Genomic DNA, 16,645 nt, shown 5'->3' with positions numbered 1-16,645 from the left:
GTAAGTTGTGATGCTTTAAAGATGAAGTGAAATTGTACCTTGTCCTGCTTAGCTCTTATTACAGAAAATGGGCATTGAGTGTGTACTGCCAGTGGCTTTGTTTAAGCTTATTGATTTTTACCATATAAGAACGTCTAATAAAAGACAATAGCAGAATAGAAGGAACCTTTCCACTTCCTTGACCTGCTGCTACTTTGATCCTTCAGTGTAGTCGTTGTACATATTAAATGCACAGAGAGCTTTTGGGTTTTTTTTCTGAAACATTTTTAAAAACGAGTATTTCATAACGTTAATCAAACTGCTCACTGTTTCTACTGCTTGTTTTCATTCCTCTGCTATTAACCCCATTAAGCTGCTTCTGTTCCTTAGTTATTTGTGATAGCATCCGTGTCTGTGTTCTTTCGATGACTTCTCCAGTTTTCCTGTTTGGATTTTCAGGCAGACTTTGCAGTGGAAGCTTTGGCAAAGGCCACCTATGAGCGGCTCTTCCGCTGGCTTGTTCACCGCATTAATAAAGCTTTGGACAGGACCAAACGACAGGGAGCATCTTTCATTGGGATTCTGGATATTGCCGGGTTTGAAATCTTTGAGGTACCTCAAAACACCATTAATCAGATTTTTCTTTTCCCTGTTACTGTGCGTTCGGGACTAAATGCCTGCACATTCTGAGACTGCAGGAGGGTTTTGTTTTGTAGTGTGCAAATGCTTTGAGAACCTTAAATTAAAGTGCAAAAAAATCGTACTTATGTGTAAATTATTTTTTTCTACATAATGGTTTTTCCTACTATGCATTAGTTTAATTCTATCTAACGGGGAATGTAAGCGATTTGAATAATGCTCTTTCCAGTTTCCTTTACAATATGAGCGTTGCAGGCCTTGGGGGTATTTCCTTGTACAGTCAAACTTTTGACTTCCAGATAGGTGGTAAATCCTGTCACTCAATTATTCTTGCTTACTAATGTTATTTTTGTAGTTGAACTCCTTTGAGCAACTCTGCATTAACTACACCAACGAGAAGCTTCAGCAGTTATTTAACCACACGATGTTTATCCTGGAGCAAGAGGAGTACCAGCGAGAGGGCATCGAGTGGAATTTCATTGACTTTGGACTGGATCTGCAGCCTTGCATTGACTTAATCGAAAGACCTGTAAGTTTGTGCATAAATAATGCTCTGAGGAGAAGAGGTTAGGCTTCTGCGTTTCTCTTTTACTGCCTGAAAATTGTAGGACTGTGCAGAGATTTCTTGCAGATCTTTCACAAAAACTGAATTAATTTGAATGCTGAAATGCAAAGTCTATAAATTAGTAAAAGGATTTATCCTTACAGGATTTTGCCCTGATGTTAGGGTGGAACACTGAGCTAAAGATATTAAGCTACTAATTTCATACTTTTTTTTCCTAGTACTAATGAAGTCTTTAGTCCTTTCACTTTTATATTAAACCATGCCGTTGTGTTAGAGGAGCTCTATAGTGGTGACTCAAAGCTTTTCAAGATTTATGGTGATTTTTTTGCATTTGAAAACAACAGCAAAATTCATGAAACTTCCTTTAGGGTAGAGTTTTCCCCATATATCTGCAAATAGGAAAACAGTACCTTAAAGGTGGTTTTAATCACTCTGCTTGTTAACACATTCGTCTGGTTGCTTCATCTCTGGAAGCTGAAGAGGCTCCAAAGAGCAGGAGGAGCAGTTGGGTTGGGGGAGAACAAAGATCATAGTTCCTGAAAGTTCTTGTTCTTCACACCTTACAACTATGCTGTCAAAATTATTTTATGACCTTTTAAATTAAACGTAGGGCATTGCAGTTACTACCCTCTGCATTTCTGTGTGCGTATTCTAGAGTACACGTAAGCCGCCAATGACGCTGTGCGTTCTGAGGAGCAGAAAAGCCCATGAGCCTTGTTCTTGTTTGTCTTCAGAGTAGGAAAAGGGAAATCTTGTTTCAGTTATCAAAGGTTTGGGCTTTGAGTGTGGAACTCCAGAAGGTTCTGCCTCTTTGGAAGGTAAAATCTCTGCCATAAAGCCTTGTGAGGGGTAAGCATGGATGCTTTCAGTATGCAGGTGTTTAGGTGAATATCCTAAAAATGCATCAAATTACTTGATATTTTTTTTTTCCCCCTAAAAAGCAAATGTCATTAGCTTTGTAACCATTCTGTAAATGAGGTAGGTGATGCCATGTTGCAGGCACATAGAAACATCTCTCTTCAAATGTGTAAACTTTACATTCAGTAGAAACTTTTGAAGTATGAATTATTAGAAACTCTTTTTTTTTCTATTGCTTTCCTGTGTACATCAGTCTGTCTTCCCTGAGGAAAATAATCCTGTCCAACAGTTCTACAGCTGTAAAATACAGACATTGCTTGTTCCTTGCTTAATTTCAAGAATAAGCGAACCTTCAAATCGAGTGCTTAAATTAAATGGCAAGGGAAGGGATATTAACAGAGATTAAATCCAACTGAATTTCAGGCAAACCCTCCCGGCGTTTTAGCGCTACTTGATGAAGAATGTTGGTTCCCTAAAGCTACTGACAAGACGTTTGTGGAAAAGTTGGTCCAAGAGCAAGGAACCCACTCCAAGTTCCAAAAGCCAAGACAGCTGAAGGACAAAGCAGATTTCTGCATTATTCACTACGCAGGGAAGGTAAGGGTTAAATATTAAATACTTGGTTAGAAATGTTGGTTTGGGGAAAGTACTATGCAGTATAGCTACCGAATTTAGAAGTACTCTTGCGGGAGAGTGGTCTTGTTTCATTTTCTCGAACATATTCAGGAGTGCTTTGATGGAACCTTCATTACCAAATAGAACTGAAAAATAGAAGCTAATATTAAATTTAGCAAATATTTCAGTTTCCTTTAAATTTGTTGTCAGGTCTTACAGGTGAGTTTTCTCAGGATTCGTATTGAAAGGGATCTCTTCCTAATAGCTGTATCCAAGTCGATAGTGGTGCTTGAAGCAGGGCTCTGTCTGCACCTTCTTCACTTCTATCTCCTCAGTTCACATCAGGTTTTCTGTATAACTCCTTTTATAGGTGAGCTGATATCCTCTCATTTTTACTGTTGGTTTAATCTTTGTTTTCTCCTGTTGAGGGGCGGAGCTCAGCTGCAATGTGCACAGGCCCATGAAATACCTGTGCAGTTCTTGTCGGCATTTTGTGGAACCCCTCAAAATCTATTCCATAGGGCCATGCTGTGTAATTAGTTTCATAAATAGTTAAAACTTAACCCTAGTACCAGCTTTTTGCCTGATATTTAGAATAAAGTGTTTGTGCAAATGATTAAGAGCCATCCTTTAATTTTCATTTAAAGGACAAATGGCTTGTTATCTATTCATTGGTGTGAGTGGTGCCAACTAGAGAATTGTAGCAAAAAGTGAAAGAAAGAAATAAATCGCATATTTTATTGTATCAATATTTAAACCAGTAAATTAAAAATAATGAAATCATCGCTGTTACTGCAGTTAATAGTAAGTTAGTTGTGAAACAAAAGGTTACTTTTAGATCATCAAAACGAAGCAAAACCACTTGGTGCCTGGCTACTAATTGTTCTGAAGAATGTTTTCCTTCTGCCCAACTGAGTGGGCATTTCTGTTCTGCAGGTCTTCCTCTGACAGAGAGATTTTTCAGTTTTCCATCTGAATGTGTATTTCCTCCAAAACTAGAATTGTTTGTACAATAGCTTTTCCTGCAAGAAGCATGAAGATGATGACCTAATTTGGCTTTGGATGCTGGAAGAAGTGAAATGTGGCTTTTTTTCCAAAGCCCTTATTTAAAAATAGAAAACTCACAGTTCATTTGAAGCAGAAACATGCTGGTCTACATAGAGATATTGTTGGACTTATGGAATTTTAGGGTTTTCTTTTGGGTTGGCATGAAACTCATGTTGGTAACATTGGTTTTTCATCTGCTGAGCTATAGTTTAACTGCAAACCACAGAACTGATTATTTCAGGATAAGAGCTTTGTTTGTTTTCTTTCTAGAACAAAGTGTTTAACTGCTGTAGTGAAATGATAAAAAAAAATCAGGTTGCAGCACATCCTTAATTTACTCTCTGGTAATTTAGATGAAGTAATTAGGATCTATACTGGAGTTGTTTTTACATCTTCACAGTGAACAGCGAGGCCTTATTTTGGCAATAACATTAGGCTGAAAAACGATACCAACTATTGGTAAGCAAAAAGTCAAATTGCTAAATTTTTAAGAAAATTCCACTTGCTCTTTCGGAAGAATAACAACTTTTTGTGGTACTTTGAACTGTTCTAAGGAGGCACCACTAACTCATAGCAAGCAGGCATTAAGAAGAGGAGGAAAACTGTAGTGTTTTGAAAGCGCTTTTTTTTTTTTTTTATGCTGGTAAATTGAGAACTAAAGCTGATGCTCTGTCTGATCATGTGCAACGTGGCTGCTCTGCAGGTGGATTACAAGGCAGATGAGTGGCTGATGAAGAACATGGACCCCCTAAATGACAACGTGGCCACCCTCTTGCACCAGTCATCTGACAAGTTTGTCGCAGAGCTCTGGAAGGATGGTAAGAGGAGATGCGCTGAGTACACAGGTTGTTAGTGACTTTTTTACCTTGCTGGATGAGGTGGGGTTTCTGTGCCTGTTGCCTCCTCACCCTCCACCTCTGTTTTGTAAATATCTACAGCAGATTCTCTATTAGCACCAAAAATCCGACAAGGAAGCTGGGTTGCACTTACTGGCCCTTGCACATGTACCATTTCTGAGTAGCTGCTTCTCATGTTCATTATTTGAACTGATAGTCACAACTTGTTACCCTCCGTTAAATTTCATCTGTAGAATCGTGTCCCAGACTCTTAGTTTGACTTGCTGCAGTGAAGTCTGTGGCGGTACTTGCTGTTAATAAAAAGTCTTAGGTGAGCACCAGCACAGTCGTTTCATGTGCAGTGGTGCGTGAGATCCTGGAAACCTCCACCTCCTAAAATAAAGTTCATTAACAGCCATGTTAGTGCTTAGATACTGCAAATTAAAATCAAATGCAGTATTTTCCTATTTTAACTGTACACTTCTGTTTAGCTGGTTTACCTGCACATCAGCTTAAAGTATTTCTTAGCATTTTTACCAAAATATTCCAAGAAGCAGAATTAGACAAATCAATACTTAGTAGGGACTTCTCTAACATGGTTTTTAACATCAGAGTATATTTACGTGCCATAGTCTATAAATCCTGTAGTCTTTTATTCCAGCTTGTAGTATAGATGATGCTGTAGGTTAATACTGAGTTTCCTTCTTATTCTGAGGAATACTTGGTTCAGCTACAGAGAACAGTTTTAATGAACATATAAAGAACTTTTTGGTTGGGGATCTTCTTTCCTTTTGAGTACACACACAGAAGCAAAAGTGTTCTGGTCCAAATATTAAAACTATTCAAACATTCAATATTCAAAACCTGCTTCCACAGCTAATTGAAAGGTGCATGGGATATATTGTGGCCTAATTGCATTTGTAGCACACTTAAGTCTGTTTGCAATTGATAAACCTGTTCTGTGTACTAACTGAGTGTCTTATGTATCTGCTCTTCTTTCTGTTTTGCTGTTTCTCTGCCTTAGAGATTCAGAATATTCAGAGAGCCTGTTTCTATGACAGTATTACTGGTCTTCATGATCCACCAGGTGAATGGATATAAAAACAATAGGCCGACTCAAGGCAGGGCCGTTGTATCTCCAGGAAAACCCATTTTTGCTCGTAGGCTTGCACGAACTTTTCATTTCATGCTAAATCTAGGTATCCCTCCCCAAGGCAAACGGTCTCCGAGTGCATACCTATTCAGCTGCTGCTGCATACATATAGCATCTATATTTATGCATTGCATTGAAGCATTGCAGAGAACAAGGTTTGTTGCTTCCTAGTTCCGTGTTGAGATGCAGAATTGCTTCTCAAGTGATAATTCTGGTAGCTCCAAGCATTTGAGAGGATGTGTCAGCTTTGACACTATCAAGCTTCTTTCTGCAGTCCAACATTGACAAAACTCTGGAACGTTTTAGAACACGGACTTGGTTTTTGAGAGGAGAGCTGGAGCATGTATTAAGGTATCGCAATGAGTGCTGCACTTGTAGTGGGGGTAGTAAGTGAAATCCACTTATTCTAGACTTGTTGGAATTGTTCTTTTATTTAAAAACCTCTTAATTTTAATATTCCCTTTGTAGAAGCTGCACACGTTTTTTGAGGTATCAAGAAATCAACAAATCCATTTATTTGGAATGTCTTTTTGAAGATGCTTTAGATATTTTGTCCAGCCTCATCTTTCCTGGATTCTTCTCTCCACGTGTAGAAATATGCACATGTGAATGTTGTGCCTTCAGACTTTCTGATCTTTACTGGGGTTTACCTTTCACCACATATGACATTATAGCTGCTGGTGTTTCCTAAAGTAATTAGTAGAGGGCTTGAGTTCTTTAGCCAAGGGGTGATTGTCCAGCCACGCTGTTCAATGACTGCTCTTAACCTATAGGCAAAGCTTACATTTGACTTCAATAATCCTCTTTGAAATATAAATAACCATCCTATAGTTGAAGGACAGAGCAAAACAAAAGATGCATAATTATCACATGTATTTACAAAACTTTTAAAAGTGCCTGGCCAAACCAAAGCTGAATGGTGTCCAGTCGTAAGTGGTGTCTGGTGGGTACGTGTTTCTAGTCCTTCCAAGCTGTTGCATTCATTCTCTGTAAGGCTGATTCCCAGGAATCTCTGTCCTATTTCTGGTTTAGAACTGAATTCTGCTTCAAAGTAAATATTTGGGATACGACCTTATGAACAATTTACCACCTACTTATTCTTCTAACTTTAATAAGCCGCTTAGATTCTTGTGTTTAAAAGTGTGGGGAGGATCTGGGCTCTGCTCTGCACTACATGCAAGACTTAAAAGTGATTATTCAAACTTGTTGCCCTCTATTTTTCTGCTTATAATTTTCAATTTTTTCTTTATAGCCTTTTGAAAACCAGTCGAGTATGAATATGAAATAATATATTGTCACTTATTTCTCATATACTAAAACAATTCTGGTAGCAAAGCATAATTCCCTCTGCTTTGGTTTGAGTGAATTTGAAGATAACTTCACAAAATTTAAATTCCAGCCTATATATAGTTACTTGTTTCTGGCTGGCCAGCTTGGATTTTACAGACAACCAATATAGGTTTTGTATTTGCTCAGTACTAAGAAGTGCCAACTATCATTATTAAGCTGTTAAGCCACCTGTGGGTGGGGTTTTTTTGTGAGCTGTTTAAATAATTGTTGACATGCGCATGGAATCGTGTTCATGTTTTTGGCCTAAAGGTTTTAATTATGGCAGTCAATTTTCTAATTTGTGCTTCTAAAGAAGAAACCATAGAGATCCTTACCCAAAATGTTTAAAAAAAAAAAAATATCAAAGAAATTTTCTATTCTGATGCTTTACGGCAGCTTTGAAGTGCTTTTGTGTGCAGTGTTCCTATTTTGAAAATTGTCTTTTGGCTAGGCAGGTCTTTGCAGTTGTATATAAAACTTCGAAGAATTCTTCAAAATAGCAGACTAGCAAAAGTCTGGCAGATAAGTTTTTCTCTCTTGTCACTGAAATAAGATTATTTTCAATTCTTCTGTAAATAGTTACGCTTTAAAACCACTTTCGAATATTCAGTGAAACTCAGATTTAATCTATGTAATTACTGTGACTTTTCATTTTAAGCAAATATGCACAGATGTCTAATTCCAAATATTCAACCCAGAAATATTCTTGCACTGTAAGAATTCAAATAATTGCCAGTTTCCAGGCAACTTTCTGTCTCCTAAAAGTTGACTTACAATAAAGAAAATGGCTTTACTGCTCATGTAGAACTGCAAGTAAAGAGCTGGATATTTGACTTTGTACCTACCAAAGCTACACCGTTCTGCTGTTTACGTTTGTGGCTCCTGGTCCCACTGCTTCTGTCCAGCGTCCCCGGTCCCTGCTGACTGCCCTCCCTCGGTGGCATCCTCCCTCATTTCTTCCACAAAGCTTCCGCTTCTGCATTTACTGCTGCTCTTTCTGCCTGTCTTTACACCTGATAAATATTAAAAGTCCACTTAATTATTTTCCTCTTCTCCTTCCCAGTGGATCGTATTGTGGGTCTGGATCAGGTCACTGGAATAACAGAGACGGCTTTTGGCTCCGCGTACAAGACCAAGAAGGGCATGTTTCGTACAGTTGGCCAACTCTACAAAGAATCTCTCACCAAGCTGATGGCAACACTCCGAAACACTAATCCCAACTTTGTTCGCTGCATCATTCCAAATCATGAAAAGAGGGTATGTCCTACAGACCACTCCTCTCATTCTTTCTCTTTATTAGAGTTTTTACATGTATTTTGTTAGACGTGCTGTCTGTCTGCCTTTTGAAATCAGAAGCCAGGTTTCACAAAGTTTTCACACTGGTAAATATCTTCTCAGTATTCCCTGTACATCACCTTGTTTAGACAGTTCATAGAATCACAGAATGTCCTGAGCTGGAAGGACCACCAGGATCACTGAGTCCAGCTCCTGTCCCTGCACAGGACACCCCACAGGTCACCCCGTGTGTCTGAGGACGTTGTCCAGTCTCTTCTTGAACACTGTCAGGCTGGGGCCGTGACACCTCCCTGGGGAGCCTCTTCCAGTGTCCAGCACCCGCTGGGTGAAGAACCTTTTCCTCATGGCCAACCGACCCTCCCCTGGCACATCTTCCTGCCGTTCCCTGGGTTCTGTCACTGGTCACCAGAGAGAAGAGAATCATAAATTGTCCAACTAGACAGTTGACTTTGTAGAGAGTCACCTGAAGAACTACATTTTTTTCATGAATACAAATTCAAATACTAAAAATCATGCTTGGTTTGTTTTTTCCAGGCTGGAAAATTGGATCCACATCTGGTTCTAGATCAGCTTCGTTGCAACGGTGTTTTGGAAGGAATAAGGATTTGTCGGCAAGGATTTCCAAACAGGATAGTGTTCCAGGAATTTAGGCAGAGGTAACAGCAGGAACAGTCTCTTGAGTTTTTATGAAAGAAAATTCCTTGTTAAATAATTGGAGATGCCCCCCTCCTCCACCCAACTGGAAGAAAGTCCAAAACAATTTGTAAGTTCTTGAAGTGGCTTGAACTTGATGCAGTTAAATGCTGCAGGTTTATTCTAAAGACAGTAGGGAAGGAAAAAACAACTTAAAATGGACCTCTGGAAAAACTTTCTGGAGAAATTCTGTAGCTGTGCACTTGGTGATGATAGCTTTATGTGTTGATGATGATGTAGCTTATTGTTGATTGTGAAGGTGTTTCTTCTTTGACTTAAAGGTATGAGATCCTCACTCCTAATGCAATTCCGAAAGGTTTTATGGATGGCAAGCAAGCTTGTGAGCGCATGGTAAGTGTTTATACCTATATATTGCTAAAATATTGTAAAGTTGAAACAAAAATTGTCCTTTCTTTGATGTAAAAACAATGTACTTGCCTGTCCATTTAGATCCGAGCATTAGAGCTGGACCCCAACTTATACAGAATTGGACAGAGCAAGATCTTTTTCCGCGCTGGTGTCTTGGCACACTTAGAAGAAGAACGAGATCTGAAGATCACAGACATTATCATCTTCTTCCAGGCAGTCTGCAGAGGATACCTGGCTAGGAAGTATGTATGGTCTTCTGGTTTGATTTTTTTTTTTTTTTTTTTTTCTTTTCCCTTGTTCATCTTAAGTCTCTTTGATAGGGAGCTATGCATTAAAACTTCAATTTTCTTAAGAAAGTGTGTTGCCTGATAAACCGTAGTTGTATCCAGTGTAAAGAGGTGATTTTTTTTTTTTACCTGATAATAAGAATTCGTGCCTCCTCCATTCCATAGCGATATCTCCTTTCTTAATCCTTGTGCCACATGCAGCTGTTTATGATACAGCTAGTGGCTGCAAAAAAAAAAAAAAACTCTTTCTGCTCCACTGAGTTCTTAGGGATGCTCTGGAAAGCTGCTTTTTTAAAAAAATTAAAGGACATTTCAGTGTCTACTCCATCCTGATTTTATCTTTTTCACAAAAACATCTGTTAAGCGTAAGAACAAATAGCATTTGTAATTACTGTTTTGAAAAGGGTGAATCCAACTCTTGTTCTGCCTCTTCATATAAGGAATGAGTTCTCATAAATCAGTGCAGTTGCTGAAACTTAAAAATAAGCCTATTTATGGTCTGTGAGTTGTAGGATTGGGTAACCTAAAAATTAAAAACATGGACAGATGCTCAGCTGTATTGAACATGAAATGTTTTGCTTCTTTTTCAGGGCCTTTGCAAAGAAACAGCAGCAACTGAGCGCACTGAAAATCCTGCAGAGGAATTGTGCTGCATATTTAAAGCTCAGGCACTGGCAGTGGTGGAGAGTCTTTACAAAGGTTCGTTACATTCTGTCACTTTGACTCTCATGAATAGGTTGATGCAGGTTCTCACTTGTTCACTTCAAATCTTTGCAGGTGAAGCCTCTTCTTCAGGTCACTCGTCAAGAAGAAGAACTTCAAGCCAAGGACGAGGAGCTAATGAAGGTGAAGGAAAAACAGACGAAAGTGGAGGCAGAACTTGAGGAAATGGAAAGGAAACATCAACAGGTTTGTGCTCAAGATTGGATTTTGATATATAGAACGTATATTGTGCTGTATCCTGTCTGAGGGAGCCATGCTGGGGAGACACTTGTGAGCAAAAGCTCTGTGAGGCAGGAGAGCCAGCTCCTTTCATGCTCTGCTGAAATCTGCATAGGAAGATGAGCCATTCCTCCAAGAATGCAGAAATGTCAAGTTAACAAAACATTTTTTTTGGCCTTTCCTAGTTTATAGGAGAGTTTCAGTTGCAGTGTCACTTTGCTTTTCAAATGTTTTTTCAGGGTAGGATACTTCTGTGGTGTACATGTGCTGATTAAGACATAGGGAAGCAATTAGGACAGTTATTAGACAAAACTGAAAATGAATTTGTGCTGATAAGTAACATTGATGTCAATTTAAAGAACAGCCGAAAGAGCGCCAGTAAAGATAGACATGTATTTATCACTCTGGTAATGTTGAGACATAATAGAACTGGGATGGATATCTGGAATGGCAAAAGCATCAGTTCCTGCAGATGAAAGGGCTGGAGGCAGGGCCTGAGGAGGACACTGGGTTTGTCTTGGTTTGGAAAAAAGGAGGCTGAGGGGAGAAATCATGGTTCTGCAGCTTCCCAAGGAGGGGAAAGGGAGAGGGAGTTGCTGAGCTCTTCTCCCTGGGATCCCATGACAGGACACATGGGAAGGGTTCAAAGCTGCATCAGAGGAGGTTCAGACTGGATATTAGGAAGCATTTTGTTACCAAGAGGGTGACAAAACACTGGAACAGACTTCCTAGAGAGGTAGTTGATGCCCCATGCTTGTCAGTGTTTAAAAGGCATTTGGACAATGCCTTTAAATCATGGAATCATTTTGGTTGGAAGAGACCTTCAAGATCATTGAGTCTGACCATTAACCCAACCCTGGCACTAACCCACATCCCTGAGAACCTCATCTCCGTCTGTCCAGCCCCTCCAGGGATGGTGACTCCAGCACTGCCCTGGGCAGCCTGTTCCAGTGCCCCACAGCCCTTTGGGGAAGAAATTGTTCCCAGGATCCAACCTCAACCTCCCCTGGTGCAACCTGAGGCCGTTTCCTCTGGTCCTGGCGCTTGTTCCTGGGGAGCAGAGCCCGACCCCCCCTGGCTCCAAGCTCCTTTCAGGCAGGTCAGAGATCAGAAGGTCTCCCCTCAGCTCCTGTTCTCCAGCTGAACCCCCAGCTCCCTCAGCCGCTCCCATCACCCTTGTGCTCCAGCCCCTCACCAGCTCCGTTCCCTTCTCTCAACTCGCTCCAGCACCTCAAGGCCTTTCTTGGCGTGAGGGACCAAAAATATGCTGTAACGTTTGGTCAGCCCTGAAGTGGTCAGGCGATTGGAATAGATCATTGTTGTTGGTGCCTCCCAAGTTGACACAGCAAGAAGTCATATGTGCCAGTTCTGTCCCACTGACTCTGAGTGTCAGCTCCAGCCCAGCTCCCCCAGCACTGCTCTGCCACCTTGCAGGGGTGAGAATGGGGAGCAGTCTGGGCAACTGGCATGTCCCTCAGCTTCTTGCTGGTAGAACAGGACACGTGGGGTGGGCACAGTGTGATCTGTCCCTTAAACTGGGGGGACAAGTGAGTGGATATTGCTGTAGCACTGTTACCAAAGCTGCTGTCTCTGGACTGCTGATAAAACCCTTTGCTAAAAGTCTTTAGTTTAAATATTGACCAGGGAGGCAAGAGTTGGAGCAGAACTTGGCCTTTAAGTAACTTTGCACCTGTCATATATATAATCTCTCATGAAAGACTCTGAAATGTCATTTTTACTACTTTACTACTATTTGTGTATATTTGCAGCTTCTAGAAGAGAAGAACATTCTTGCAGAGCAACTCCAGGCTGAGACGGAGCTCTTTGCAGAAGCCGAGGAGATGAGGGCTCGCCTGGCTGCCAAAAAACAAGAGCTGGAAGAAATTCTTCACGATTTGGAGTCCAGGGTTGAGGAGGAAGAGGAAAGAAACCAAATATTGCAGAATGAGAAAAAGAAAATGCAGGGCCATATTCAGGTACACCTCTTGGTAACTGGAAATGGAAAAGCGTGTGAACAGGACAGTTAGGGATGGGAAACCTCCCTCGGCATCTCAATGGTGTGGAGGGATTCAGCTCCTTAACACCATGTGTGGAATAAAATTAATTTTTTTTTTCTCTTCCTGTGTTCAGAGTGTTTTAGCTTGTTCTGGTCACCCGGCATGGGAGGATGAGGAAAGAAAAAGAAAAGCCAAAATGCTCTGTCGGTAGCTATAGCGTGTGCAGATAGTGTAACAGGCAGCGAGCACTTGTAAGAGGAGAGGAGCTGAGAACATCTGCGTGGAGCTCACCTGCTCCCTTCTAGAAACAAAGACTGATAGGACAATGTCGCTTATGAAAGAAATGTTCCTTTTTGAGTGAAATTCAGTTAATATCATTAAATAATATTCATTCCTTGGCATTTATGAAACTAAGATAACTTCACCTCCTCAAAGTTACTTGGGCTTTTTTTTGTGTGTGAAAATCAGATTATTTAGATGCTTCCTGTTGAATACCCAGGGACCTTGAAAAAGAGAATACCTGAGAACTTATCTGGGTTTTTTTAAATATTCAAGGTACTTGAAGGGGAAATAAACCACACATTGCACAGCCCTTGATGCCTTTTAATAAGTGTCCATTAATGTGTGACTGAGAATTTTATTTAAAACCATGAATTAACAGAAGCACAATACATGATTACTTTATCTGAATCATTTCAGCTGTAATCACACTGAAATCAGGAGATCTGTCTCCTGTGGCATCTCTTCCCAGACACCTGCACTTTGACACCATTCAGATGCAGTATTTCACGAAGCATTTGACATAAGGCCTCATCTGGTTTAGTTGTCATTAAGCAGATTTTTTTTAATGTTCAGAATTGTGAAGGTGAAAGACCTTGATGACGTGAGTGTATGTTTCCTACACAGCATATTGAAGCTAAAGCTGAAATGAAGTACAAAAAAAATCCATGTGTATCACATGGCCCTTAATTTCATTACCAGATCATTGATACTATAAATGCATCTAACAAAGTGAGTGTGGTTTTAGTGCTAGGGCAGGTGGCTTTTCAAAATAATACATTTTTTTTACCAGGTTAAAAAAAAAAAATACACATGGGTAACCTGGAAAATGTACAGATGCAATTTCTTTTTTTCCCAGGACCTAGAGGAACAGCTTGATGAGGAGGAGGGAGCTCGACAGAAGTTGCAGCTTGAAAAAGTGACAGCTGAAGCTAAGATCAAAAAGATGGAGGAAGAGATCCTACTGTTGGAGGACCAAAATTCCAAATTTTTGAAGGTGAGACCAGTGTGCATGGTAAGGGAGGTGTTTGCTGGTTTGCGTTCTTGCCAGTTCCGTGAGTTTTTGGAATCTAAGAGCTGGAAACAGTGGTTTATCATAGCTGCCATTGTTCTTTGCAAAATATACAGGTGTTATTTGGCTTAGATGATATGTGGCCTGGATTTCCAAAAGCAAATTCTGTCCTAAAACCAGGACTCCCATGTGTTAAATTCCAAGTCTCACTTTCTTGGAAAATAAATGTTAATGTTTCTATACTATTCCAATTGATCCCTAATATTGACAGGTCAGTTGCTTGAAATAAAATCTGCAATAGTATGCTGTATGAGACCTCTGTACAAGTTTTGTATATTCAATTATTTGTGCTGCTTAGAGACTCTTCAAATTGTATTTTCCTAACTAGGAGAAGAAGCTGATGGAGGATCGAATTGCTGAATGTACTTCTCAGCTGGCTGAAGAAGAAGAAAAGGCCAAAAATTTGGCCAAACTCAAGAACAAGCAGGAAATGATGATCACAGATCTGGAAGGTTTGTTCTTACTACATCTGCCTATTAATAGCTTGGACATCATGCTAGAGAGGGATGTAGATACCTTAACAGCCATTATTTTTATCTGAACTTTGAAAGAAATTTGTGTCGCTTGCAAGACTTGTTGCATTTGGCTGCTCACTCTTATGTTTAACTTGTTAGTTTTTCATTTTTGAGAATCCGTTTCATTGATAGAGGCACTCAAATTCATGTTGTTGCATGAATCTCGTAGTAACCAGGTAAAACTTTGGTCTCCTAGGAAGTTCCTACACTTTTCTATAATAACACATTAGAACAAGGTATATCTGGAGGAATTTTAGTAGGCATTCATTAGGCTTCTAATATTTTTAAGGTAAGCAAATCTGTATTGTTTTGCTTTTCTTCGTATTTTGTTTATCTAAAATGATTCAATTTCTTTGGCCATTTATTTCTGATTGTTTTGCCTGTGTTGTCACAGGCTAAAGTAGCGCTATACGTAACATGCCTTGATTTTTATGTTGTGGGTTTTTTTCATTACTTATGACCGTAAATAGCTATTGTGCAACATTAATAAACTGCCAAGTCAAAGTCGCAAAGTATAAGGCAAAGTTTCTCTCTGTGTCCTAATTTGGAAATAGTTTTTTCTCTTACTGTATTATGTCTTCTCTTGCTACATATTTTAAAACTGATGTGCTTATGGAAAAATACCAAAATTTTATCTTATCCGTATAGGAAGGTATGGAACTAATGGGGTAGTAGATACTTGATGTACCTTTTCTTTAAAAATCATATTCAGAGCCCTTAAGATGGGCATAAGTAAGCTTTACTCACTGGAAAATAATGCTTGAGTAGTTGTGTGCTTAAATCAGGACTAGCATTTCTGAAGATACTTGACAGATGGGTTCAGTTATGGTGCCATTCCAAGACTGATGACCTTAGAAATGGAAATTAAAGCTTAAATATAAGGCATGCCATTTCTTGGCTAGTAAAGCACAGGAAAATGACTTTTACTCTTGGAGGTGATTCAAGAAGCCCTTAAGGTCTCTCTGCTATGGTCTTGGCACTGCTAGGCACTGAAATAAAATTTAAAAAAACCCAAACAAACAAAAAAAACACCAAACAAAAACAAAACACCAACAACCAAAACCAAAAGCAAACTAATTCAGTTTACTACAAACTTTCTCAATTGTAAAATTGGGTCTTATGACGCTGTGCCATCACTGACCAGAATTACAACATAAAAACAGAGGGAAAAGTGCTGCTATTGGAATCAGATAACAGGCAGATCAAGTAAATGCATTTTATCACCGTGGCACTGATAACTGGGTGGTTTTCACAAAGAAATACCTTAGGGCATGAGTATCTTGGGTACACAAATAAATTCCTGGAAGTTTCAGGGTTGCGAAGTCTTGCTGAATATCAATGGGATACAAGTTAGTGGCACAGATACTTGCAAAAACAGTTTATCCAAGTTTTCTTTAAGCTATACCGTTTTCCAGTAGACCTTTTGGAGTCTAGCCTAGCCCTTCCAACACTATGCAAACCGTCATTTTTTCCAGTCCGTAATTGATCTTCATTTTTGAATCTTGGTGTATGTGTTTATCTGGCCTAGCAGCTCAAACTGCTTTCCCATTAGATCCCACTCCTTATTTTCTGTCAAGATGAGGTTGTTTCTCTTCCTTTATTTGAAACTTTTTTCCCTCCAGTCATAATTTTTTTTTCCTTGACTTTCCATGTAAATCATACAGTTCTACTTTGCTATTTCATCTTTCCTGGTCAGCCTTCCAACTGCAGATAAGAGAAAGAATTGAGACAATATAAATTAAACTTCCCACCCTTCCTGCCACCCCATGGCCCTGCCCCTGAACCTTCTGAAGATGACAAGAGAAAAAATTGCATATAAATAAGACTCTTTGCTTCCTTAGAGCGCTTAAAAAAGGAAGAGAAGACCCGTCAAGAATTAGAAAAAGCTAAAAGAAAACTTGATGGTGAAACAACAGACCTACAGGACCAAATAGCTGAGCTGCAAGCCCAGATTGAAGAACTGAAGATCCAGCTGGCCAAGAAAGAGGAGGAGCTCCAGGCTGCTCTCGCCAGGTCAGCGCACATCGGGGCTCACAGCTGTGGAACCTGCTTTCCCAGAATTTCAGTTGACTGCAGATGTATCAGAACTGGGAACGATAAAGCAGAAGCCAGTTCACGTTTGTACTAGAATACCTCTAGACAGCTGTGCTGTGTGTAGACATGGAAAAGAAAAA

At 39.7% G+C, this 16,645-nt stretch overlaps 1 protein-coding gene across 1 annotated transcript in view; it reads left to right on the top strand.

Annotated features, from left to right (window-relative positions):
* The window catches only part of MYH10 (myosin heavy chain 10), a 98,802-nt gene that overhangs the window by 65,210 nt on the left and 16,947 nt on the right, over positions 1 to 16,645 (top strand). Inside the window, exons 12-25 of the mRNA XM_065647823.1 lie at positions 439 to 591; positions 974 to 1,147; positions 2,465 to 2,638; positions 4,407 to 4,521; positions 8,085 to 8,278; positions 8,852 to 8,973; positions 9,292 to 9,361; positions 9,461 to 9,621; positions 10,257 to 10,365; positions 10,444 to 10,575; positions 12,378 to 12,584; positions 13,744 to 13,881; positions 14,285 to 14,408; positions 16,313 to 16,484. Of these exons, the coding sequence (XP_065503895.1) occupies positions 439 to 591; positions 974 to 1,147; positions 2,465 to 2,638; positions 4,407 to 4,521; positions 8,085 to 8,278; positions 8,852 to 8,973; positions 9,292 to 9,361; positions 9,461 to 9,621; positions 10,257 to 10,365; positions 10,444 to 10,575; positions 12,378 to 12,584; positions 13,744 to 13,881; positions 14,285 to 14,408; positions 16,313 to 16,484 (2,045 nt within the window). The remainder of the gene's footprint in view (positions 1 to 438; positions 592 to 973; positions 1,148 to 2,464; positions 2,639 to 4,406; positions 4,522 to 8,084; positions 8,279 to 8,851; positions 8,974 to 9,291; positions 9,362 to 9,460; positions 9,622 to 10,256; positions 10,366 to 10,443; positions 10,576 to 12,377; positions 12,585 to 13,743; positions 13,882 to 14,284; positions 14,409 to 16,312; positions 16,485 to 16,645) is intronic.

This window comes from Caloenas nicobarica, chromosome 18 (genome assembly GCF_036013445.1).
Source record: "Caloenas nicobarica isolate bCalNic1 chromosome 18, bCalNic1.hap1, whole genome shotgun sequence".
In the NCBI taxonomy this organism is placed as follows: Eukaryota; Metazoa; Chordata; class Aves; order Columbiformes; family Columbidae; genus Caloenas; species Caloenas nicobarica.
Note: the sequence above shows the minus strand (reverse complement) of the source record. Positions and strands in the feature narration are given on the sequence as shown.